At 35.5% G+C, this 25,771-nt stretch overlaps 1 protein-coding gene across 2 annotated transcripts in view; it reads left to right on the top strand.

Annotated features, from left to right (window-relative positions):
* The window catches only part of WDR72 (WD repeat domain 72), a 133,162-nt gene that overhangs the window by 77,578 nt on the left and 29,813 nt on the right, over window positions 1–25,771 (top strand). For both annotated transcript variants that reach the window (XM_026104757.2, XM_026104758.2), the window contains 2 exons: window positions 393–475; window positions 6,097–6,208. In XM_026104757.2, the coding sequence (XP_025960542.2) occupies window positions 393–475; window positions 6,097–6,208 (195 nt within the window). The remainder of the gene's footprint in view (window positions 1–392; window positions 476–6,096; window positions 6,209–25,771) is intronic.

The raw sequence follows: 25,771 nt of genomic DNA, 5'->3' as shown, positions 1-25,771 counted from the left end.
AAGCATAAATTTCTACATGTTTGCATAAATCTGCATGTTTACATAAATTTCTATGAAAGAAGCTACCTTTCTGAGGTACAGACCATAGCCAGTATCTATAGAAAATTATGATGAAAACAGAACCCCTCTGGTTTTGATATCAACCCAAAAGGTATCAAAGGTGCAGAGATATAAAATGTCTGTAAATGAATGGACTAATCTGATGTAGGAGAGGAATAACTATTCAGACAGTAATAAACAGTATGAACATCTATCTGCATCAGATGAAATCACATTCTGCAAAATGATTTTCAGATCTTTTTCACTATGTTGCTGAAATGAAAATTAGAACTATTTTCTATTTATGTACTTGTATGTATAGCTTGAGTTCATAAATTATGCATGTTTTTCAGATAAAAGTAGATCTCATTCCTCTGATTTTGGGAATATTTCACTGATGAAACTCATTTTTTGTTGGAGTGATCAATCTATAAAGGTAGGAAATAGTCTGTGTCAATTGTTACAATTGTGACATTGGCTTTAAGTGACATTGACTGCAATTTGGTATTTTGGATTTGTAATGTAACGTGATGTTTAAGGATCTATGGTGAAATTATTACATAAATCCTGCCATTTATATGATCTGTGAAAAGTATATGACTATTTCAGTGTGAGATATGTTAATCACAAAACTATTTGGCTTTAAGTACATGTCTAAATATGGGAAAATAACTGTCCTCATAGGGTTTAATCTAGGTGATATAATGTAGCAAAAATAATTATGAAGTAAGGTGTGCTTGCTAATTTTTTTATTGTTCATAGCCTGTGTTAAAAAATACAGGTTAACTTTTCTCTAATGATCAGATGTACTTACATTACAAATGCTTTTTTGTGCTCCAGGAAAATAAGGGGCCTATAATGTTATATCAATAATAATGTATTATAGAAGAAACAGAGAATGCCTACTTAAATGCATGTAGAAGTAATCCTAAATCCTTACTCATTAGAATACCTTTCAAGACCCATTAGAGAAGTTAGTAAATTATAGGTTCCCAGGTCAGATTAAGCTTGTACCTAGTGCTGGTGAAGATTCTGATCTGTGGGGAGATTAATTACTGTTTCTTTAGGGTCATCAGGTAACTGTGAGATAGTCTGTTAAATAGTGAAATGTAGAAATCATTTTTCATTTTGGAAATATGTATTTAAATAAACTTGCATGGTAGCTTGGTCTAGTTAATGTTCAGGAGTATGAAACTGAAGACAGGAGCACTTGGTCTGCAAGAGATTTAATCCCCACCCCCCCCTCCACTCCCCCAGTTTGTTTTATGATGTTACTTGTTAAAGTGAATACAGCTCTCTGCATTTGACGTGAGAATATTTTCCGGGGCTGAGAAGCATGCAGGGGTATCACTGTGATGATCCCCTGCTCTATTAGACAGAGGCAGTAATGATCTGCAAATATTCACATCCAGTTTAATTCAGCATTTTATCTTGAACTTCTCAGTTGTTTATTTTCCCCAATGTCTGCACATCTTCCATGTTATTTCAATGTTCTCCTTCCTTCACAGACTGCCTCACTTTCTCTCATAATATTCTTTTCCTTTTTGGAATCCTTTTAATGAAATAATCAAATATAGGAGCTCAGTTTCAATAGCTGCAGTTGTCAAGTGAAATCCATATAATCCCCTGCTGACCTGGCCACTGCTGAAACTATAGAGTTGTATAGTTGCAAAACTTGTATTTGTGATATAACTGATTATGTGAGATCTATATATTAGTTTCCAATGAATGTAGCAACTCATACGATGAGAAAGGTCTTATCTACCAAAGGAGGTCAGTGTGCAGGAGGAGGAGGTGTGGAACAAGCTACCTCACACTTCTTTCATCTGAAAAGAATTTAAATTTAACTTGACACTGATATTGTCAAGTACTGCAAATATGCATATCAGCTCGACTCAAATTCTGTCATTGTTTTGACAGCTTTGTAGTTGTAATGAGCTTTGTTAACCAGCTTTGTATTTTTTTCTGTTTGCAGCCAAACTGCTGTAAGTAATGTAACATTCAAAATCATTTTTGATGTTGGCAATAGGTTGTGGTCATCAGCTGCCAACAACCTTGAATGCTTTGTTTATAGTAGGATGGCTCTGTAACCCTTTCTTTCTACAAGCAAAGATTCATGGCCAACATACGAAGCCTGAGCAGCATGATTAAGCAGTTGGATATGTTAATCCGAAATACCACTAATTACCCTGCTCTTAAAAACTTTTTGTATGGGTATCCTCAGTGAGGCATACTGACTCTCAGACGTGATTCAAAGGACTCACTATTTTTTGATTCCTCATCTTTTTACAGTACTGTAACAAATTCTGTGCAAATAAGCAAACTGAAAGAACCTGCTGCAAATGATTGATTTGGACTTCAGTGCCCTATAACCAACTTACTAAAGTTGAAGGGCTTTGGGAGGTCTTTTTCTGTCTGAAATTTCAAAAACCTACCTATTTTTGAAATATTTTTCCAGGGTTTTTTTTCTCCTCTCAGAAAATTTTAAAGGAAAAGTCTTTTTGTGCATTTTACTGTTTTTTCAGGTAAAATATAGCTGCTTGATACCATGCTCCCACCCCACCCCAAAATTAGTTAAGTGTACTGCTTTTTTCAGAGATATGTATGAAAAGAATTGCTTGCCCTAAAACACTTAATATGAGGGAAAAGTGGTTTTACTTTTGCCATTAATTGTACTTATTTCATATTTAAAATAATCTGTTCCTCAGTTATCTCTGATAGCTTAAATGTATAACTTTTAGGGCCTGATTTGGAAGCCCAGCCCCACCACCCAATCCTGATCTTGTAGTATTTGTTTTCAGTACAAGAAAATTTATATTCCCTACTATCAGCTGGCTACTTAGCACAGTCTATGCCCTTGGGAGAACTATTAATGCCGTATTTAGATCTCTGACATAAGCATCTACATGAGGAGAGTAGTTGCTTTAGCCTCCTTCTTTCATCAGGGGGAAAAAGATAGATGCTGTGGCAGGACTGTTCAGATTTTAGGAGGAATGAATCATCTCTGGAGTTGCTCATCTCTTGCTATTGATTCCTGCAGTGCATCTGTAATTTTTTTCACTTCAGTTTTTTCATTTCCATTAAATATCGAAAATAAGGTGGGATGAGTCTAAGACATATTACAAAGGATCTTATTTTGAAAGCGTAGGCCACTTCACATAAAGGATGTCTCTGTGAGCTGGGAGTAGTTGAGAGAAGCTAATATTTTCTTTATTTATGCCCATGTTACTTTAAAGTGAAATAAACTCTAAATGAATTTGTTTTTACAGTGTTTGGCTCTTTACTGGAAGCCAAGTGACTTCAGTATCAGTGTCTAGAGAATTCTCCTGACAGTTGCAAGCCTGTGGATCCCCTCTGCAGCCATGCCTTGTTTAGGCTGATCTTCAGAATGAAAAAAGTTAATTTATGCTCAAAAACTGCTCAATAATCATCTGGACCAGTGCACTGCAGACTTCGCTTCCTTCCTGCCACCTCTGTATTTCTGTCTGTTTCTGTAGTAGGGGGCAGCTGTCAGAATTGGAGAAAAGCGTCCTGGGTACTACAAGTCTGATGTTTTTGATCTGTAGTTCCTTTTTGCTCCCTGATGTGGCTGTGTTATGGAGGCAGCTAGTAGGCAGCTTCAGGAAGCTTCAGCCCTGGGGGGGTTATGGCCTGGGCAGCTGCAGAAGCTGTATCTAGTGCCTTCTCTCCTCAGAGCCAGTCATTATAAAGACAATAGCTATCCTTGGAATTGGTGGATGAAGTGTAGAAAGGACAGCCAATATAATTTAGTATAGATATAACAATTCTGCTTGCCTTCGCTCTTCGCTTACCTTCTGAATTGTTCCCTAGTATTGCTGCTGCAGATCCTTGTAGTCAAACAATTACCTTTCACTTTTTCATGTCTGTATTTATAGTTGGACATGTACTATTTATACTTTGTCAGGCATACACTTAGAAGAGACATAGTTTCTGTTGTATTTCATAATCCCATCTCAAAAGCAGCCAGTATTTACGACAGTGTTATGGAGAGAAAAAATGAGCACATACGTTAGTAGCCAAAAAGATAGCCAATGTAAATGTCCAGATGGATGCTAAAGGATACTGGAAACTCTCAGAGAAAATGAAGGATGCTCATGGGAAATTGTGAAGACTGTTTTGTGGTAGAAATAGGTGAGGTCTCTGCAGATTTTTTTTTGTAAACTCTGTGATAATGTTAGATGAGGTACTTGAATTGTTGAGGAGGACAGAGGGCAAAACTAATGACGTGAAACCACACTGAGCACTGTGGAAATGTGGATTCAACAAAGTGATAGACAAGTAGCACACGAGATTTACAGGTGCCTCCACAATATCATGTTGTACCATTTGCAAAACTTTCTTATTCCATTCTAAGATGTTGGAGGAAATTGAATATTACAAATGCTGCCTGGCTGGCATACACAGCAGTGATACAGGTAATGAATATCTGATCCAGATTAGTGACAGGGTCTTAGCATATCAGAAAACCATACCAAAGGATAATTTTGTAGGCTTCACGCAGCATGTCTCCCAACAAAAGGGACATTTTCTGAAAAATATGCACAATTCTTTTGCATGCAGTTGTCAGAATTGCTTTTTTTTTTTTTTTTTTTTTGCCAGAAATTTTCTAGGACAGCCAATGCATGCCTCTGTTTCCTTCTCTTTCTTAATTGTTGTAGATTTATTGTAAGAGTTGGGTGTGAAGTTGGGATCTGTAATCCCCAAAGCTCAGGGCTGCATGGATGTGAGGAAATGGAAGATGTCTTTTGTTTCCCTTGTAAAATAAAGCACCATTATAATAAGATGATAGACTTGTGCTATGTCAGAATGCATAGGGCTCGGTTCACTTGCTGTGAATTTTCACACTGGACCTGGCCACAGTATGTTTGTTTACAATAAGGGATTTTGTCACAAAGGACATCTACAGTCTTTGTTCTGTTTAACGATTTGAATTTGCAACAGCAGCTAGAAATGTGTGTGAACAGTCCAGGAATTAACCATACTTGATTAGTGAGATGAAGTTGTGTCTCTTCCAGGAAGTTCAAGGGAGACTGCATATCAGTTTAAATTTGTATTTAAGCTGATGTGTGGTACACTGTCCTGAAAGCTTTAGAATCTCTGTCCTTTATGAAATTTCTTGCACTTGAGAATAACTGCCCTCTTGCGGAAGGGAAAATAGTATTTCTTTTCTGTAGGACATACAAAATTAGGAGAAGGTATGCAGGCTATTGTTTGCCCTGCACTGAAGTTTACTCAGGACTGCAAGAGATTACGTTCCTCATGAGAGGTCTGTATGTGCTTTAGGGCTTTGAACTTTCCTGGTCCTCCTTGTGCTTCTCCTGTAAAGAGAAGAGAAGGGAAAATAACAATCCTGTCACACTACACTGTCTTAACACCTCTATGTTTTACAACAGGTATTGCAAGTGCTGTTTATAAGCTACTCATAATTCCAGCAGATGTTCCTTGTGGATAAGAGGAGTTTTTGGAATGGTTTCTTCTCCTTATATTAGACAAAAAATGCAGTATTAGCATGGTGGAGTTGGAGGAATGGGAGATCACCACTAATAGGAAAATGTTAATCAAGCTTTATAGAGGCAGACTAGACCTACAAAGCTCTAAGAAAAAAGTCAAATTATGAGGTCTTTACTCAGAGTATACACCTTATTGCTGCACACATTATGAAGCAATTGGAGATATTTCTGACTAGCTGATCTCACTGTCAATGCTTCACTAACATATTTTGGCATGACCCCTTGATATCAAATAGGCAGTAGACTACTGATTCAGATTTTGAAATTAATGAAAATGAATGTTCAATTAGTGGACAGCAGTCACCATTGACAACTTGTATGATTTTTTGCTATCCAGTTAGCATTTATTTCTAGTATTTGTATAGAGACAAATGATTATCACTGCACAGAAGCTATTGGTAAATGTTGTCTTTCTAATGATGTCCACTGGAACAGTCTTAAACTCGTTCCTATTTAAGCATTTGATAATTTCAAATAAATAATTGAAATACTGATATCATCCAGTAATAATCTGCCTCCATGACAGATCATTGAGGCAATACAAGCGGTTCTGCTGGCAGAAGTTCAGAGGACTGTGAAGACCTTGAGAAAGACAGCAATCTGCAGAGAGCCGCTGCCCGTACTAGAGAATGGAAATGGTAAGTTACAGATGCTGCCAAAAATGGAGAAGGTAAAGCAGATAGATTTGCAATACATTAAAACATCCCTTTGCTATGCAAGTGGAAAGTTTATTGGTGTATTCTTTTAGCAGAACTTGTAGTGCTCAAAACAAGTTAGGAATATGAGTTCATAATACATTATTTCTGTGCAAGACAAGCCAGGTGGCCTATTTCTGACCTTATCAGGCTATCAGTTTTCTTGTGTGATTGTCAAGTGCTTAAAGGATTTTTATACTCTTTCATCATCTCTCAGCATTAAAGAAGAAAAGGTAGAATTTGTTTGCTTGTTCAATATTTTGTACAAATATAGCTCTGGTAGTTTAAATACATTTGAAAATAAAGCAAGCAGTGCCATTGAGATAGAATCAGTAAATCACTGAAATGTAGAGAAATTTTAGAAATTTATCTTTTCAATGACATCAGACTTGCACAGCACTAAAAATTAATTGCTTAAATTTTATAACTTCATAATGTAATACAGAATTTTTTTTTTTTTTTAGAAATAACCTCTCTGCAAGGAGAACTCAAATGTATTTTACAATTAGATCATTTCATTTTACATGAAACTTACTCTTTGCAACTTTACAATGGTGCTAATGTTTATGGTAGAAAAGATTGAATCTGAATTTATGTTATGAAGTTCTACTCATTTTTTTATCCCATTAGCTGAGTCTTAAAATAAGTGACCTAAATTTTAAATCCAATCTTATTAGTGAGCCTTCTCTTGGGAAACTAATTTATAATCTCATTGAGTGTGTGTCTGTCATGAAAATTTGTTACCTATCTTCTTGTTCCAGGATACTAAAAATGATCAGTGATACTTGTTTCAGGCCACAAAACAAAATGTCTCTATAACTTGGACTCTTGTAATATGGCAGAACTCAGCTTTGGATAATTGTCATATGTGAATTTATGTATTGCTTACACTGGAGATTGCTTTGAATCATATTAGTTTAAGTGGTTTGGGACAATATGCATTGTAACTAAAATATCCCCAGCTACAGTGTTCAGATCTGGATTTGATTCAAAATTTCCTGAATTTTCAGAGTGTATTTCAATGTGGTGTTTTGATATCGATGGACTACAACAGAAATTGGGACTAATTGGAAGTCACAAATGCAAATGCATGCATCTGTAAACTTCAGCTCTGTTTAGGTCTTTGGATTTGTTTTAAATCCTTCTTTAACAGATGAAAATTAATTTCTGTTATCTAACATGTGCAGAAATGATTGCACAAGTCTAGTTGCCTTGTATATTGATTGTTACTTAATTCTAATCAAGTATCAAGGCGCAAAAAAGTTATGAATTCAGTGGAGTTACTGTAGCTTTCCATCCTCTGAAAGGGGGATTTGTTTTTTTGCATGTCTGGTAATATTTACTATCATTTTGATAGTATTTGATAATACATTATGAGTATATAATACCATGTTAACTTTCTTTTTATTCTCATTTCTATTCATGTTTTAGCTTGTATTATTTTGTCACAGTATGTAAATAGCTCAAATATTTTTCCTTTAGTTTGTATGTTTTTGCAATATGCATTGCAGAACTGAACAAACTTTCAGATTTGTAATATGTTAAGGGGCAGAACTATTTGTGGCAGGTAATGGAATGTAGAAATCAAAAAAATCCAAGAGTAAGTCCACAGGCTATATAGTTATTCAGACAAGTAATTGTCTGCTTTTAATCATTCATCTAAAATGTCTTCCTGTATTTTACTAAATACTAAGTATTTGTGGGTTACACAATAGCTGTCACCTTGTATGACATCAAGGTAGAGGCTAAATATTGTTTCAGGTTTTTAACTCAACAAACTTTCACTGAAGTTAATAGGTGTCTTTAAAAAGATTAGTAAAATTTCCATATTTGACCTTCAGTCCTTATTATCTTTAAAGTTTGTAACATATTATGTAGTCATTTTTCAGAAAGCTCTTACGCCTTTGGAGATTCCTGTATCCTTATTTGATGTATATGAGTGATAACATATAGAAAACTATTTCACTTACTGAATAAGTTAAAATGTCATATTTTCCTCTGTGGTTCCATACAGAGAGAATTGTTTGTTAATTGAATAAAGAAACCAATACTATAATGCATTATTATCAGAAATAAGGAGTTAAAAGATATTCATGTAAAACATGCCAGAGAAAGGGATAATTGTGTTCTCTCCTAGTACATTCTTCCATTGTTGCTAAAAGGAAATTAAAATGCAAAGAGTTGCAATTTCTTTATGCTAGTGCCAGAGATGATCATTTTGGGCCTGTTCCAAACATACTGATAGCAATCTTGGCGTTGATTTCTGTGGGCTTGGTACTTCAAAGAAGCTGAGATTTTCCCTAGTTTTGACATTTGTCATAATTCTAAAAAGTGTATTTCACTTATTCCTCCTTGTTTTTTTCCTAAACACTGGTAATCTCACCTTAACAGTATTATTTAGGTTGTCAGTGGGGCACTGTTTTCCACTGCCATGTGGGTCAGAGGCAACACATTTAAAATCTTAGCAATCTAGTTATCTACATTTTATTTGTATAAGCTATAGAACTAGGTTTTCTGTCATTCTTCCTTCATTTTTCATTTGTAGCAGTTGATCTTATGGCATGCATCCCTAGTGCATACCAAACCACGGGCAAAACTTGTTTGGGAGAGGAAGGATGGTAGTACAACCCCTGTTCTCATCAAGTAGCCCAGTGATTAGATGCAAAGAAATTGGATAGTCCCTCCTGTAGTTGATTTGAACCTGTGTCTTCCTCAAGAGTAATTTCCTGCTTATCTTCAAGGCATTCTGCAGTGAATTCTCTCAAATTCATCTACAGAAATTGTTCCACTTTTCATGAAGATCTCAAGATATTTACAAGGGTAAGAGTTAGAAAGTAGATTCCCTCACCTCCAGGTGAGTGTTCTGTGTGGACTGTTCTCTCCATTCAGCTAGTTCACCGAAGTAGTTTCACACAGGCCGTTCTCGGATGCCTGTTCTTCTAATGCACAGCGAGCCAAAACTATCTTATTGTAGACAGTGGTGCAGTGCGTAAATTCTTCTGGCATTGTGTCCCACAGGTCTTTGTAAAATACAAATAATTGGACTTAATTGCCTTTTAGGAAAACCGTGAGGATAAGTATTTAAGACTGTGGTGTTCATGCTCAGTTATTAAATTAAGGAATGAATATATTTGATATTGTAGGAATGGCAAGAATTGGAAAAGGGAAAGGAATGTACAAAGTACAGGCTTTATTCCTAAATATGTAACGTTATTATAATAGCCTTCATTTACTTTCTGTCTCTGAAACAAATGAGGCTACAATTCAGATTTGTGAGAAGTTTAAATATGAAAGAATACACCACTAAGGTTAACTTGCAACAACTTCTGTTTTGTACTTCAAAATTCTTAGTTTAAGAAAATGCTAATGATTCAAGCTCTTAAGTATATTTGAAAGCTATTAGCTATAACCTCATCTTTTATATGTGGTTTTGGAGCTCTTTATTCAATTAAAGAAATTGGTTTTTGCAGAAAAAATGCTTCTGATAATAAATACAAGAGTGAAATTAACAGTGGAGTTTAAGATTAATGTAAAGAATCATCAAAGGCTTATCTACAATATAACAATGTTTTGTTAAAATAAGGAATCGTATCCAGATAGTAATGGTAAATCAATGAAAGGCTAGATATAACAGCTTCTGTTCCCTGGAATAGTGACCTGCAGCAGAAGGTCTCGAAGACTTCTATTGTCTGAATTTTTCAGAAGGGAATCTGTCCATTTGCAAGGCAACTTTTTATGTCTGCTTTATGCACATCTCTCCTAGGAAGTCATTCTGTGACAGTGTCTTTCTGTGTAGCAAATGAATCTGCTTTCCCACCTGCGAAGTCTTAATGTTTTGTCAAGAAAGTGCAGATAAGGACAGGGCTTGTGCTTTGTTTGTGATGCTTTCTTTTGAACTGTCTTGTTACAATCTACTGCCTTTTCATATTAAGCCATATATATGTTCTGTCTCTGTGTATTTAAACAAAAAAATCCAAAAGACAATGCCAAGTCTTGGCTTTAGTCTGTTTGGTCCATTGCTACCACCAAGGTCACATGTGCTTTAAATGGAAACTTGGCAATATTTGCCTGATTGCTGGGGAAATATTTTTTATTGGTATCAAAGGCATATGATAGTCTTATTTACCATAGTGTATTAATGTAATTGGCATTGTTTGTTTCCTGACAAAATTCTAAACAGCCAGAAAATTTGAACAATGTGTTAGGAATCAATTTCTTGCATAACATTGCGCATTCAGATAAATGTACACTTCTATCCTCATATCCTAACATTTTTCCCATGCTCTGTTAGTTTCAAGTTTGGTTTCAGGCTTGTGACATATGTAGCATTCATTCTTTGAAACTTTCTTTGTCTTGCTGTAGCTAAGTTCCATATCAAGTATGAATCAAGTAATCAGGCAAGTGGAAAAAGGTGTCCAGATATAACATGAGGGACTCTTAGAAATGGGCATAACCTGAAAATAAAAGCTGCTGGTGCAGCTCTGTGCAGATCTGTCTTCTCTTGAGGATTGACTTCTTGTACAATCAGTGATTAGGGCAGTGAAAAAGACAGAACTCACAGGAGGAATTCTGTTAAATAAAAAAAGAGGAAGAAAAGGCTGAAGAGAAGAGGGATAAGAGCATACAAAGGAACTGAAATTAAAAAAAAGTCTAAGAAAACAGAAATAAAGAAATCCTACTGGAAGCATTGCATATAAAATGTTACCAGTTTTCCAGTGGTAATCACAATGAGCAAATTGGTTTCCAATTTAAAAAAAAAAATTCAAATTTCTTGAAGAGAATCAGACAGGAACACTTTTCATTATGGCAGGCTTTCTAAAGGGAAGCAAGTGAAGGGTTTGTTCTAGTTTTTAATAACCTATTTCTGAAACTCATGAGAAAAATTTTACTGTGTTTTTATATGCAGATGCTAAAGGAACCTAAGGTAATTTAACTTATGCAGACTGTTTTAAAGATTTTATTGCTCTAGAGGAACCAATAGTACTTTCCACTGCTTGCTCAAAGTACTTCAATTTTTAAAGGGTTTTGAGATTAAGTATATTCAGTTTGGTGTATGAAGATCTAGACTACATCATCATCCCCATGTCCAAGAGCTTCTGTCCCACAGGCCAGCAAGCGAGTGCAACAGGATGAATAGATTGTGCTTAGTAGTGATGGAGTTCATTTTGCATTAATCCATCCCAGGTTCTTTTCAAGTGGGAGATTTGTCCAATGTGTCAAAATGCTGAATGCTGTTTACAAAATGCAGTAAGAGCTGACCCGACTAGAGCAAGTAGACTCCTATTTATATAAACTTGAAATCTGAATCTGGCCTTTGTTATCGTGAGATAAGCATAGGTTTTGGTAAAAACAAGTGAGAATATTGACATGAAGAAATCTTTACATTTCAGGAATTCTTTTCATACATGTATTCTCCAAAATGTATAAACTGAAATGACCTTATGAGCCTCACAACATCTCTGTGATTAAAACAAGTAACTATCTGGAATTAAATTGATTAAAATCATCCTTCTTCCTGTATAGCCTGTCTATCCTTTTGAAGTATTTCCACACTTTACCAGTGCAGCTTCTGTACCAAACACCTTGCTCCTATTTTTTCTTGTCATTGTTAGCTTTCAACTGGATTGGGTTCTGGCTTCAGACATATCATCTTCCAGTGTGGCCTCCCTCACATTTTTCCAGTCTCTCTTCTGTTGCCTGTTACATCTTCCATCCAGAAGATGTTGGGAGAGGAACAGAGAAAAATAGAAAGTTCCCCAGCAATAGACCTTTGAGGAGGAAGTCTCTTACTTATCTATTAGTTTTGCTTGCAATCCTTGTGTTCATCTGAATTCAGGAGCTGTTTCTTCTTTCATGGACCATAGGACACTCATTCTTTCTTCTTATGGCTTCTCCTCTTCCCTCATTCCACTACAAGATGAGGAACAAATCATCTATAATCAGATAAAATAATGTTTGAAAAGAGCTTATAAAAAATTACAAGTATATTGTGAGTCAGGATAAGACTACACAGCACCTTGAAAATAAAGTTGGGAAGCTTGAGGTTTTTTAAGTAGTATTAATGAAAAAATGGGAGGCTGACTGGGAAAATAAGTTGAAGAAAATGGGAGAGAAATAGTGTTATGAGAGCATGTGGGAGGTTTTGAGAGAAGTGATGACTGAAGGTGAGAGATCACAAAAGTTACGTTACCTGGGATAAGAGGTTCTTCTATTGTTGATGGAAATTGGGATAATAGAGCCAAGGATCGTGCTGGGAATATTTAATGAGAAAGGATAGTAAATATATCAGCATAGTGAGAGAGGAAAGCAATGAATGAATAGAAACTATTTAAGAAAGATGTTTACAGATTTGATGTAGGAAGCTATCTGGAGTTCACTGATACAGAAGGGAGACTGCAACTTACTAGGGAAGGTAAAATTGAAATGGAAGAATAAAAAAAGTAAATGCGGTGCATAAATAATGATACTTTGTGCAAACCTATGGAGAGTTTGACAATATTGTCCAAATTCTGCTAGCTGAAAAAAAAAGCGATTAAACAAATTTCAGTCTCAAATTGTAGTTTAAGCAAAATCAAATGCTCTCCTAGATCATGTCTGGATTGTCAGCATTATGTAAGTATTGAGAAGGAAGAAGTTCCAACAATGCTGAAATACTTTTTTACTTTTCCAAATGGAAAAGTCACAGTATTTATTGTATTATCATAGAGATTGGCACAAGCACAAAATTACAAGAATAATATTTTTATTCTATAACAATAAATTGGTCACTGCAGAAATGTAACACTTCACTCAAGCAATTGCTTTTTCTTCCAGATTTACTAATGTTAAAAATTGTCTGCAAAATGGAATTTTCTTCCTCTGTCCGCTCTGTTGTTTTTATTGATGCAAGCATTTCAGTTAGAGCAGAAATTTTTGGTGGTGGAGCCAGAATATCCAAATACATGTATCTGTGTGTGTGTGTGTGTAATATACAAATATATATGTGTGTGTGTATATTTGTGTGTTTGTGTATTTGGACAAGTTTACGCACTTCAGAGAAGTTCATTTAAAATACTAGATTTCAGGCCATTTTTTTATATTTCTCTGGCAGGCCAATTTGTGTGTGCTTGTGTTTTTTATACCAATAAGCAGTGTAGGAAATGATTGTATAATCAACATTTTGTCACTGTTGATGAGAATTAGATTCATCCATAATCTAGTTTTAGTCCTTGAAACAGCAAACCAATTAATCTAGCATTGTATTTGATGAATGGACTTTTGAGTATAAGCTGGTGACAGCAGTAGTTTTCTTCTGTACTGCATATGCATTACAAATGAGTGTATTATATACTAGTTTCATATTACAAATATTTCCAGTAAAAGAATACAAATCAATGTTATATTTTAGCATCTAACCTGCGGTTTAACTATACTACTATATCATCTCCTATATATCCAATTAAAACTGTATTTTGATCCAGTAGTCTTTAATATTAGTGGTCAAGTACTAAAGGAAGCAAGCTTAAAGACTCATTCTGGAACTACAGCTTATTCAATTCCATGCGTCATATATTTTACCAGAGAACTCCTTAATGTAACAGAAATCAGATTTGGTGTGTATTTTTACACAAAATCAAATTGTCCAGGCGCCATCTCAGACTCCTCCAAAACATTAGGAAGGATAGGATTCCTCTAGGACACTGGTCAAGAAGGCAGTAAGGATGACTTGTATTTTAAATTCATTGTAGTTTGGACAGTTTCGTTTTCTGTGTGCTTATCCTGGTCTTTACATACTGAATGGGAACAATGTCTGATATACCTTCTTTTTATATCATTAAAAGTAGGCACTCATTTTTTCTACTGTTAATACATTCATCATATAAAATCATCACTGAATGGTTCATTTTTAGTGTCTTTACTGTTTGTTCCTTTAAAGTTTCATTTAGCAAAGGGAATGTGTAATACCAGTCTTCCAAAAATTTCAAACCTGATTCTAAGTGACAGCTTCAAAATGACAAATGAAGGAACTGCAATCGTTCCATGTATAACACAATGTTTCCAGCTTTTCTGGAGGAAGCCTCTGTCTTCTACCATTTTGTTACCCAGTAAAAATCCACTCTTTGTCACATTTTTCTTCCTTATTCTGAGTGTCTCCTTGCATGTATTGTTCTTAGTCAGTCACGGTGTTCATGCTAATAGTATATATTTGTCATCCTTATTTAGTTGAGACCCTGCTTTTTCTATCACTAGTTTAGGTTATACAGAGCCAAGTGTCAAGTATTACTAGTCACTTCAGTGATGAAACAAACCTCCTGGCTGTACCTTTAGGGCTGGAAGAGGTGTGAACATATGATGGAAAAGAAGTGTGTAGGTTTTAATGTAGTATTTTAGTTTCTGATGTGTCATACTTTCTTTTTCCCAAGCTATGTCTATCTAACATCATTCTTAATTTCATCTGAAAAGGTAGCAAGAACAAAACCTATTGTTTTTACCCTAGTTAGGTTTGTTTCTGAAGTATGCCTTTCTATGGCTTTATTTTAGCAGTATCCAGAAACTTTAACTTAGTCCTCAAATTCTCATCTGTCCGTTGCCCATGCTGTCAAATAACTTATAGGCCTTATTGGTTCCCCTGTTCCTGCTCTTTCCTGGTTCTTCTTTCACTTACCCAGCTCCTGTACAAAGCTTGTGAATGAAAGAGAAAAAGGAATCTCGGCATATTTTGGTTCAAACTGCGACACTACATCTAGAATTTGATGTGCTAATAGCTCTTGTTAAGCTGGAAATTTTCTGTTACATCTTTTGAAAAGCAGACTAGGGGAGGAGGGGAAAAGTACTTCTGATAGGCCTTCATTATTAATAGTTGAAGCTTAGTATTGCCAGTAATTGCAGATCAGAACAACCTAATTTTAGAATACCTTGTCTGTATTCCTAATACTCCAATATAATACTCTAGCTCTAAAATATCTACAAATACTTACAAATACGCTAAACTCTGTGTTTCATTATCTTGGACTGTAGGGAAGTCAGACCAATCTGCAGTGTACAGTTAATTTTTCCCATGCTTTGTCTAGTTGTCTTCTATGTTACTGGAATAGCAGTTATTTTTTATTTTTCTAGGATGTGTAAAGCAAGTGACTGCATGCCTCCTAATTTTGAATTTCATACTCTGCTTTATAAGATACCAAACTGGTTCCTGAAGCTAGTACATAACTGTGTTTGAAATACTTATCCTGGAATTGCAGAGTATCCAAAGACTACCCTAACTTATACGAAAGGAAATGATAAAATTACATCAGCTCAAATATTAAACTGAACAGTAGTACAGTAATTATTTAGCACTAAGACAAGTTAAATGCTTTAATACTATTGTTTGTTTAAAAAGTCTTTGTAGAAAAAGAGAATTTGCTCAAAACTACTGCTAATAGTTTTCAGTAAGATGGAAATATTTTATTACGCAGTTTTGAATGAGCCTGAGGAAGAACTGCTTTATTTATACAAGTGTTCATTATTAGTATCTAAGTTGAGAGCCTAGCTAATGCTCACTCAGCAGAGCAACGCAATTGAGCTGTGGTTGTCTCTAATAATAAGAGTGAGACATCTGTCCTGGATAACAAATAATGGAAATGCCTCAAAAGAAGCCCTTGTTGCTTATCAAGAAATTATTGAACCATTTGAAGGTGTATATAAATCTGTCCACTGCATAGAGCAGAATTCCATTGAATTTCAGGATGGAGACTGTATTCAGCTCTGCACATTCTTCATTGTCTTCCCACAATTTTTAAACATCTTGGTACAAAAGTATATCTATTTGCACCTCTTGTCTGTTATGTAACCCAGAATCTATTTTGCTTTTGCTTTAATGTAACTGAGGACACTTGTTCAGCTTGACAAGAATACTTTCAAGCATAGAATAGCATTAATTGTGCTTTGTAACCAAAATACAGTGATCTATGCAGAGCTTTTTATCTCATGTTTTATTTAGTCTGTATATAAGAGAATTGCATGCAAAATATTTAAAGAAATTAGCCAATGAATATTCCTATCAGAAGTCTTCTATGGTACTGAAGAAAAAGTCAAACTAATGTGCATTTTTTATAGAATTTTATTTTAGAATCAATCTTTGTATGTTCTAGTTTCATTATAGATTTTATATACAAACCATGTGATTTTTGAAGTACAGAACATTGTTTAGATGGGCAGAGGCTGAGGTGTAGGGTTTTACTCTGTTCTTTAATCAAGGATTCTAGTGAAGACTATTCCATCTTGTAGACCTACGCTGTTTTTCTAAGGGATTTAGAATAAGAAAAAAATAAGAATTATTCTTTTTAAAAAAAAAAAGTTCTAAATTGCTGGGTTTTTTCTAGCAAGTAAAAATGACCATCTTGAACTATTTATGGAAAACTTCAACTCAATGTTTAACCAAATAAAGAAATATAAAGGAAACAGTAATCCACTCTTAACTGTAAAGTAGTTAGCTTAACACTAAGTTAGTCTCCAAACTCTATTTTCATAGAAACAGCCTAGCTACTTCAGTACTATATTGCATTAGGAAGATAATGTCGTTAGATACCAAACAATATTGCTTACATACAGTGCTATATAAAAGCTTTGCCAGCACAGATAAAATGGAAATTTTTCATCTCTTTTTGGGTAACACAAAAAATAAGCACCCAAACTCATGAATGCACATTTGCATGAAAGTATGTATTTTAAGTGCTTTGCTATCAGCTGTTATGTGGTCAACATCAAGTGACAAGAATTAACATTTCCATGTGACTGTGTGCCACTAATATTTTGCGGAGGGAGTAATCTGAACTCTTTCAAGCCTTTAATTCTGTGTTAAGCAGTTTCCTGAAACAGTTAAGGTAACAAAGAAGGAGAAAAAACTTCTTGCCTGAGATATAAATATCTTTCTCCAGTGTGTTTATAGTTGACTTTACTGAAGTATTAAAAGCTTTCATTCAAAGCCCATTTTAGTCATTGGGAAGTCTCAAATAGTGTCACAGTTTCGAGTAAATTTAATCTTTTTATATTTACTCATAGGGTAACTCCATTTTTGCTTCCCAACATTACTTTTAAGACAAATTCGTCAGGTATTCCTATGTTTCTTAAATAGATAAACTTTCATTTTAAAAAAGGACTTCTGTATTTTCAGAAATATGCTCTCAGCAGGAGAGCAGCAGTATGACTACTGCAGACTTCATGTGCACAATTGTGGTAGTACAGTAGATCATTAGATCACGGCAGCTCTGTTGCATTTTTCCGAGTGCTCTTTACTCGACACTGGTAGAAGCCAAACAAAATCTGTAAAAACAACTTTAGAGTGGCTTTATATTCACTATTACTGGTTCAAATCCTAATGCATGTGAAGAACCTCCAGTCCATAAAACCTGCTAATCTGTTTCAGAAGTGTGGTAACATTTTTGTATTCAGAGTAACCCTGGATTTTATTTTTTAGCATACTGTCAGACATGAACTGGCTTATTTCCTCAGAGTAGACAGTTTTCTTTAATTCTGTTTTTGTATAATGGTGAGCTCATTGTCTTTCTAAAGCAGATAAACATTAATAAATAGTATTTCATATTTGGAAGATATTTAGAGCAGATCAACACAATATGACTTCTAGTTTCTGAGATTTTATAAGGATGTTGTTCAGTAGTTTTTCCTGTCATCCCTGGTCCATATCTAGTGCTTCAGCATATGCTTTATTTTAAGCTCAGAGTTAGAGCCACCAGGTATCCTATTCTACCTGAGCATTCTATTTCCTATTCACTTTTGCAGAGTACTACACAAATAGATAACCGTTGTTCAAATGATAATGAAGATAATGCAGAAAACTTTCCAGTACATGTGAGCAATTTTTTTCTCAAGTTCCAATAAGTATATCAGCAGAAGGTTTTTTTCTACACTTGGAAAAACTCAACTTGCATCACATTTAACATACCTATCACTAATTCCCTAAAGACCAGGTGCCTGTATTGTTCTCATTTGATGGATGTTAGTCGCATCACCTGCTGCACTACTAGAAGATGCTCAGATAGCCTAGTGAAGAGGGTGAATTCGGAACCTGAATCCTGGAGGTATTTTCTGTAGAATAATTAATAGCTGGTCTGTGTATTCTTTTTTCTACCATGTTAATATCAGTGAAAGTTTTGCATATCCTTTTTCCTTAAGGTCCAAATCAAATTAAAAAGAAAGTAGATCTGACTTTTTTTGTAAAGCATGTCTGTTCAGTTTTATATATTGATAATGCCCTATTGCCGAATTTTCTGTTTCTTTTGGCAGTGGAGTGCCAGCAAGGTTTTACATCTCACCAGGCTGGAGAGGTTAATGCTGACAATGAACATCAATAAATCTTTATGCTGACTGAAAAAAATCTGTTTTTGTATTAGTAAGTTAAGCAGGTACTAGTTTTAATCTGTTTCAGGAAAGCACTGCATTTTGACATAAATGAGGGAGATCTTTCAAATAGGCATGTCCAGATAATGTTAGCAGAATAAGACGATCCTGAACCCATAGGAAGGAATTAGTTATTTAATTAGCGTGTGCCTACTGGAAGGTTTAAAAGGAGACCCTTTAACCTGTGACCATTGTATCCATGTCAAGGCATAATATATGGTATATCACATGAAATGCATTGCTGGCAATGAACTATATAAAGAAATAGTTTTAAAAAAAAATCATGAATGTAAGCCTCTGCTTTCCTTAGTGTTACGAAATAGAATAGTTTATCTGCATGGTCAGGAATATTTTAAAATAGGAATTATATGTGGTTAAGGACTTATGTCTGTGACAGGTATTCTAGAAAAAAAGCTAAAGCATCAGTAGAAGGCCTAATCTAAAGAACAGGCACAGCAAGCAGATCTGCCTCCCAATGTGCTGGGAGAGCAAGGCATCACACAGGAGGGACAGACTGACAGAAGGACGGGGCAAAGTGAACCACTGTCCTTCCAGCACCTTGTGATAGTTGTGCCTAGCAGCCATGTTTGCGAAACAATTTCTCTGTTCCATGGTTTATAAGGAAATAATTTCCCTTAAGAAGTTAGGTTGGAGTAAGCTGGTTTTCATGAAAACCAGCTTTTTCATAGTTTTAATGGTCAGCACATATATATGCTGTTTTTTAGTTGTGCTCTTATATAGCTCACAGATGCTACAAGGCAGTGTTCTTGAAGTGTTCTTTGCTGTTTGACAGTACCTCTTAAACTGTGACTTTTGTCATTTGTGTTCTGCTACCTAGAGAGGATTTTAAGGGGTAGGGCTACTCGGGAGTAAAAAGCCCCTGTTCTCTCCCCTCTGCCTCCTCCTGCCCTTCCCCCCCCCCCCCCCCATTAAAACTTGGTATTACTGTTTGAACCTTAACTCTGCAGTTGCAGTTTTCCTAAAATGATGAATGAATAGCATGATTCTCCATGAAGTAGATTATGGTTGTCAGGACTGCTAATTTTGGGATCAGTGCCCAGATATATTGCTGTGTATTTTCTATTTTATAGACTGTCTTAAAGATAGATACTTAATGTGATATTTGTTTATAGATCCAATAGATAAGAATATAATACTACAAAATGAGTAAGCTTTCAGTAGTTTGTCCAGCTGTCTGTGTGATATTGAAATTATATATCAAGTTAGTGAGGGGGAGGTGTGAAAGGAAGCTGTCTCTCTTATAAAAGATTGTCACAGGATTTGTAGTATTCTATGTTTTTAGGCTTCAAGCAGTGAAAGCTTTGCAACAAAACAGAAAGCTTTAAGAACCTTGTTTATTGAATTCTGTTGGCTAAAACTGCCAGAAATAAATTAATAGCTGTTACCATTGCAGTTCTTTTTTTGTTCACAAGAAAAATATCTTGACAGATTTTTTCATTTTGTGATTGGTGCACATTTCAAGGGTATAAATTAATCTTCAAAGGATCCTAGGGAATATCTTGCTTGGACACTTCACTTATACATCAAGTTGGCCATGTTAGCAATCTAATCACAAACCTGTAATTCAGCGGACAACAATTTCTTATTGTGAACAGCGTAGCAGCTTTTACTATCATTTAGGTCAGCCTAAGATTGCTGATGCACCATATGTTTCAGACCATGGATGATGGATGGTATCCTCTGGTGCCCATCCCTAAGTGATTGGAAAGATTGAAGACACACAGTTCACTTAAGCTTGCTTACTATTACATCAAGTAATCAGTGTGATAGGCAAACCCATGCTCTTTATGTCACACTGCCCAACTTTCTGCAGGGACATTGTGTCAAAAAAACAATCTAAGAACATTTCCAGATGACAGGCCAGTTACTAGAACAACCATTTAACAACTGGATTCATCCAAAAAGCTTAATAACATGGAAAAGTCAATACACATTTTTAAAACACCTTTATTTATATGAACCAGACATGGTGTTTTGTTTTTAAAGATTTTTTCCTAGATTGAATTTACGCAACGGAAAGAAATGCAATAATGCAATCTTTTGCATAGTTTAGGCTTTAGAATGCCAAAAATAGCCTTCCCAAAATTAATCAGAGAGAAATGCTACTTTAAAATAACTGTAAATGCTTTTGAAGTCTGTTTCAAATTTTGTAGGTAGAAACACATAACATCAGTTTGAAGTTTAAGGCAGAAATCTCTTTTTTCCAATGCCTGTCTGTACTGATAGCAATCAATGTTATTTTCATTCTCCACAACTCCATTGGACAAGTATCTAACCCAGACAATTGAGAGCTGCTTCCTTTTTATCAGGTTGTACTGTGGTGTGGAAAGTCTTTTATATGACATATGAGGAAAAACCCAAATGAAATTCTAGGAATCTCATTTTGCATGAGTGGTAATATGTATGCCAGCAGTCAGAATAAATCCAACCGAATAAAATCATATGAAATGTTTAGTGTTAAAATTTGTAACTACTACTGGTGCATGTTATTGTATAAATAGTATTTTTTGTAATAACAAAGCTGAAAGCTGAATGCATAGGACAAAGTATCTATATACGCACAGCAACTCTAAGAATGGAGCTAGGCAGATCTGTGAATTCAAACTCCATGCAAAATGCTCATCTAGCCAGTCATTAATGAACATATTTTTGTTTATGCATTTTGTCACTTAACATATAACTACTATATGTACTTTATTGATTAAATAGCTCATAGGATTACAGAATATTTTCCTGAACTAACAGATAGTGTTTAATTTGAACACTAAATCCTAGCAGCTACTCTGCTTTTATTCTTTTGCCTAACGTGAACAACTTTGACTTGATCGGTTATTGCTTTCACAGTTATTGGACAGACTTAGGTGACTGTGGCCTAGCATGAAAATACATTTTTCATATTTGCAGTGTGTAACTAGTGAGAAGTACTAGTTAAAATGGCTTTTAAAACTGTTGCCAGCTGTTCCAAAGCCAGGATTTCAAGACAAGCTTCCTCTCATCAGTCCTTTGATAATTGAGGAACTGAATTTCATAACCAGAGACAATTTAGGCAGCAGCTAATAATGTAAATATTAAGCTAAGATAATGGTAAGAAAAACCTGTTCTGAAGAAGAGGTTGGGGAGCATTGATTAACACTGGCTTTAAATCCAAGGCAGTTAGAGGTGGAGAGGAAATGTGTTGAGCAACCTGGTATTAATAAGGCTTACAACTGCACTTTTAAGTGCAACATCTAGAACTGCAGAGCGGAAGTTGTTAGTAAGTAGTGTAAGAATCATTCTTCCAGACCTGAATACCTGAACCTGCCCATATTAGAACTGTGCTGTTTACAGCCACTGATGTTTTGGTTGCTTGCTGAAACACCTCTTGGGGACTTTTAAGTTTATTGGGCTTTACCATAACCTGTTTTGTTCTGAGGCTGCTCTCAGTCGCGCCTTTGTGCTTGTACTGAAGCTAATAGTGTCAGAAGTTGACCCACCCAAATGATTACAGATCTAAATGAAAGCATTTCAAATATCAAGTGTACTACTTTGGCCTTGCCAATGTATGTCTATGCAATCTCTATGCCCAGAGAGCATATAATTAATTAAGGAACAAGAACTTTAACCATCTGCGAACATTCTTCAAGGAAGAGTGAATGACAGTGAAAAAAACAGTTGATATTTGTATTAATTCTGGAAAGTTGCTTTAGTGACCTGATGAGCAAGGCAGAATAAGAACTTTATTAAGTAAAATAGAGCACAAAGTCAAACTCGTGTTCTCTGGAAAAGTCTCTGTAGAATTTTTTGCTTTTCTAAAATCAGAAATGTCACTCAGTGTGAAAATCTTTACAAGGTAAAGATAGGTAGTCCCCATATCTTTTCCTTGTTCTTAGCAGCTATTCTGACTTGGATAACAGTGAAAACATGCTGGCCCTTTTCAAGATAGTGAGCTTTGAAATTACCCAGTAGAATTCAGAAGTTGCATCTAAAACCCTATTGACGTATCCAGAGTGGAGTATGTAGATTCTCAAAAGCAGGGAGAGCCTGAGTCCCAATAAACAGGGATTAGGTATTTAAGCAGTGAAGAAAATCTCATTAGCCTCCCATGCCTGTGTTAATATTAGACAAGTAAAATGAGACTCAGATCCATACATTGATCTTAAACATTCATGTGGCCTATGTTTGTTTGCATTATGACTCAAATGGTGGAGTCCACTGGTTCTTGTGGCTGGGAAACCTGGAACCAGGTGTGAGAATAGTGGCAAGGATGGTGTGGAGCAGGAAGATGAACTGTCTCATATCCCAGCCATGTCCCACAGGTAGGCAGTGTGGATGTGACTGAATCATAGCATTTGACCGTAAGTTAAGCCTGAGTTCCAACTAACAGAGGCAGTACAGCGTGCATCACTGGCAACTAAATACCTTTAAAAATCTGACCAAAATCCCACTTTCTAATGTAAAGTCAAGTCACAGCCCTCACAGAACTGAATGGTACCCCACAAGTCAGGTTATTGTTCTGGTGATTGTCTATAAATGCTTTACATGGGTCATCCAGTTTTAACTCTCTTGCTTTAAAGGAGTTTTTCCTAGATAGTCCAAGCATGGAGATGAACATTCAGTTTCTGCTAAAAGCAAATGCAATGTAATAATTCTCAGATTTTGAGAATATGTATTCTATGAAGGTAATTAGGAGCAGCATGTCAGTGAAGAGTGGAGCTACACTTGAAAAAAAAGCCATTAGGGAGACAGAGATTGCATTTGGGAAACAAATAGCTTCATTTCTGAAATAAGCAGCACAGCAGGTAAATTTTGGCTATTATGCACAACAGGGTTTTTTCTGTATCTTTTAAATGAGATCAGGCCAGTCAGTGCAAGAAGAAGCCTATGATAAAATTGACTATGTTACTTGTAGTTATTGCAGGTAAACGGAAAAGAGGCAAAGCTTTTAAATAATGCAGTCCGCTGTCCCTTTCAAAATCCTGTAAAGATAGCAGGCACTTATGTTAAACACAGTGGATTGTTGGTAAAGTTAACCGTGTGCATCCAAAAGTGGCAGAATATGGACTAAGGTGCAACCTCAATCCGTGCTGTAATAAAGTAGCTGTTCATCTGTGGTCAGAGATCGTCATGAAAGACCTTGAGTTCCTTCACTTTATTTTGCAGAAAGGCCATCAGACAGCTTTGCATCATCTAACTCTATCAATCAAGGACCTCAACCACTGCTTTCTGCTGAAAGCTTTCCTGTTTGGCTCTGTTTTTCACAGACAGCTCAATAACTTGTCTGTGGAGCTGTGATAAATGTATCATGTGCTTCTAAACTGTCTCTTTAACACTGAACTGCATTTCAACTTCTAATGCTTGTGACTAATTGTTTTCATCAGAAACATTTTATTTATTTCCAATTATTGTCCAGTAGTCCAATTATCTCACTTTTTCATTTATTCTCTGGTAATGGTAACATTGGAAAGCTGCCTGTCATGCACTGAGGTGCTAGCAAACTAGATTTTTCTCTATGAATAAGCTTCATAGCGTAAAGAATAAAATTGAAGCAAATCCATATGAAGAAGAAATACCAATTTCTAATACTTTCTTTAAAAAAGTACGTAGCAACCCCCTTTCTAAATGAACTTTTTTGCCCCTGGTTGTGAGCTAGTCCTAACTGAAACATCCTCATGTTTTTGTCAGTATATATAAAACAGTGGCTGATATCACAAAACATGATCCTATTTGGGCATAATTGCCTGTTTTTGCTGAGAAAGCCCAAAATAGAGCTATTATGGTAAATGAATAACTTCTCACTCTGAAAGAAGGTGGTTCTTTCAGATCAGGTTGTAGGTCAATGGCAGGGCAGGGTGAGGAAACTCATATTGCAGCTGTCTGCAAATAAGCTTCACTCCTGATACAGTGTAAAAAAAAAAAAAAAGAAAAGAAAAGAAAAAGAAAAGACTTCAAGGTTGGTAAAGGTTAAGAAACAGTTATGAGGACAAATATGTAAAATATGGGGAGGCAGAAGTGTTTTCATATTTTGATGCAAACTCCACAGGCATTTGTGTAGCTTATACATTTTTATCATTTATAACTTAAGGCCTCCAAAAGAGAAGACTGAAATCAAGAACAATTTAATAATTTGGGAAGTATGCTGCTTTTTGACAGAAAAGCATGTAAGATGAATTGTAGAAAATTAAGGTCCTAATAGGCAGTGCAGGAAAAGACCTTTCATTTTGAGCTGGTAGAAATCTTGGAGCTTATGTGCAGGGAAACTGCTTCTTTGAGAGAGGGGGAAAGAAAAAATTGCAGTATCTCTTTGGAGCAAACTGCAAGTTATGCTTAAATTCTCAATTGATCAGTTCATTCAACTTGTAAAGCTCTTACATGCATTCAGCATCAAATTGAATATAATCTTTCCAGGGGAAATATGGTATATGAAACAACTTAATAGAAAATAAGAGCCATGGAAGGCAGCCTCTGTACTGGATTATATGAATATGTCTCCTATCAAGCATAACAGGAGCTAAAATGTGGCAACTGGGACTTCAGGTTGGACCACAATTAGATAAAACAGCAACATGAAAAATTAGTTTTCTACTTTTCTCTTTAACAGTGGATGATTTAGGAGGAGAAGAAGAAAGAGCATAAGGCATGCTAATTGCTTTTGGGAATACACTATTCCGGGTTAAGAAGAGTAAATATTGTACATTCTGGAAAGTGTGGGGTTTTTTTTTTTTTTTCAGTGGACAATGCTAATCTGCCTGTTACTCATTTAGCGCATAGAAGTAATACTACAGATGCATCCTCTGGACTAGTGAAGTAAAAAAAATACATAGCCTGGGACAATTTCTGTTCTCTGTGTCACTGCATAAATACACAGAATCAAATATATAATGGGATGGCATTGCTGTACTGCATGAAGAAGAGAGGAAGGGATGGAACACTGCAGAACACCACCATGCGTTAGTTGACTTCACCACAGCACAGAGACAGAAGGTGTAACAGAACATAGCTAGTAAGTTTGTTTAACAAGTACAGTGTTGAGTATAACGTGATTTTCTGTAACAGAATTATCTCCTGTTATTACAGGGTATGGTACAGGGCTGGGTCCAGCAATCCTTCTGATTTCTCCTTCCTTTGTTT

The sequence above is a fragment of the Dromaius novaehollandiae genome, chromosome 10 (genome assembly GCF_036370855.1).
Source record: "Dromaius novaehollandiae isolate bDroNov1 chromosome 10, bDroNov1.hap1, whole genome shotgun sequence".
In the NCBI taxonomy this organism is placed as follows: Eukaryota; Metazoa; Chordata; class Aves; order Casuariiformes; family Dromaiidae; genus Dromaius; species Dromaius novaehollandiae.
Note: the sequence above shows the minus strand (reverse complement) of the source record. Positions and strands in the feature narration are given on the sequence as shown.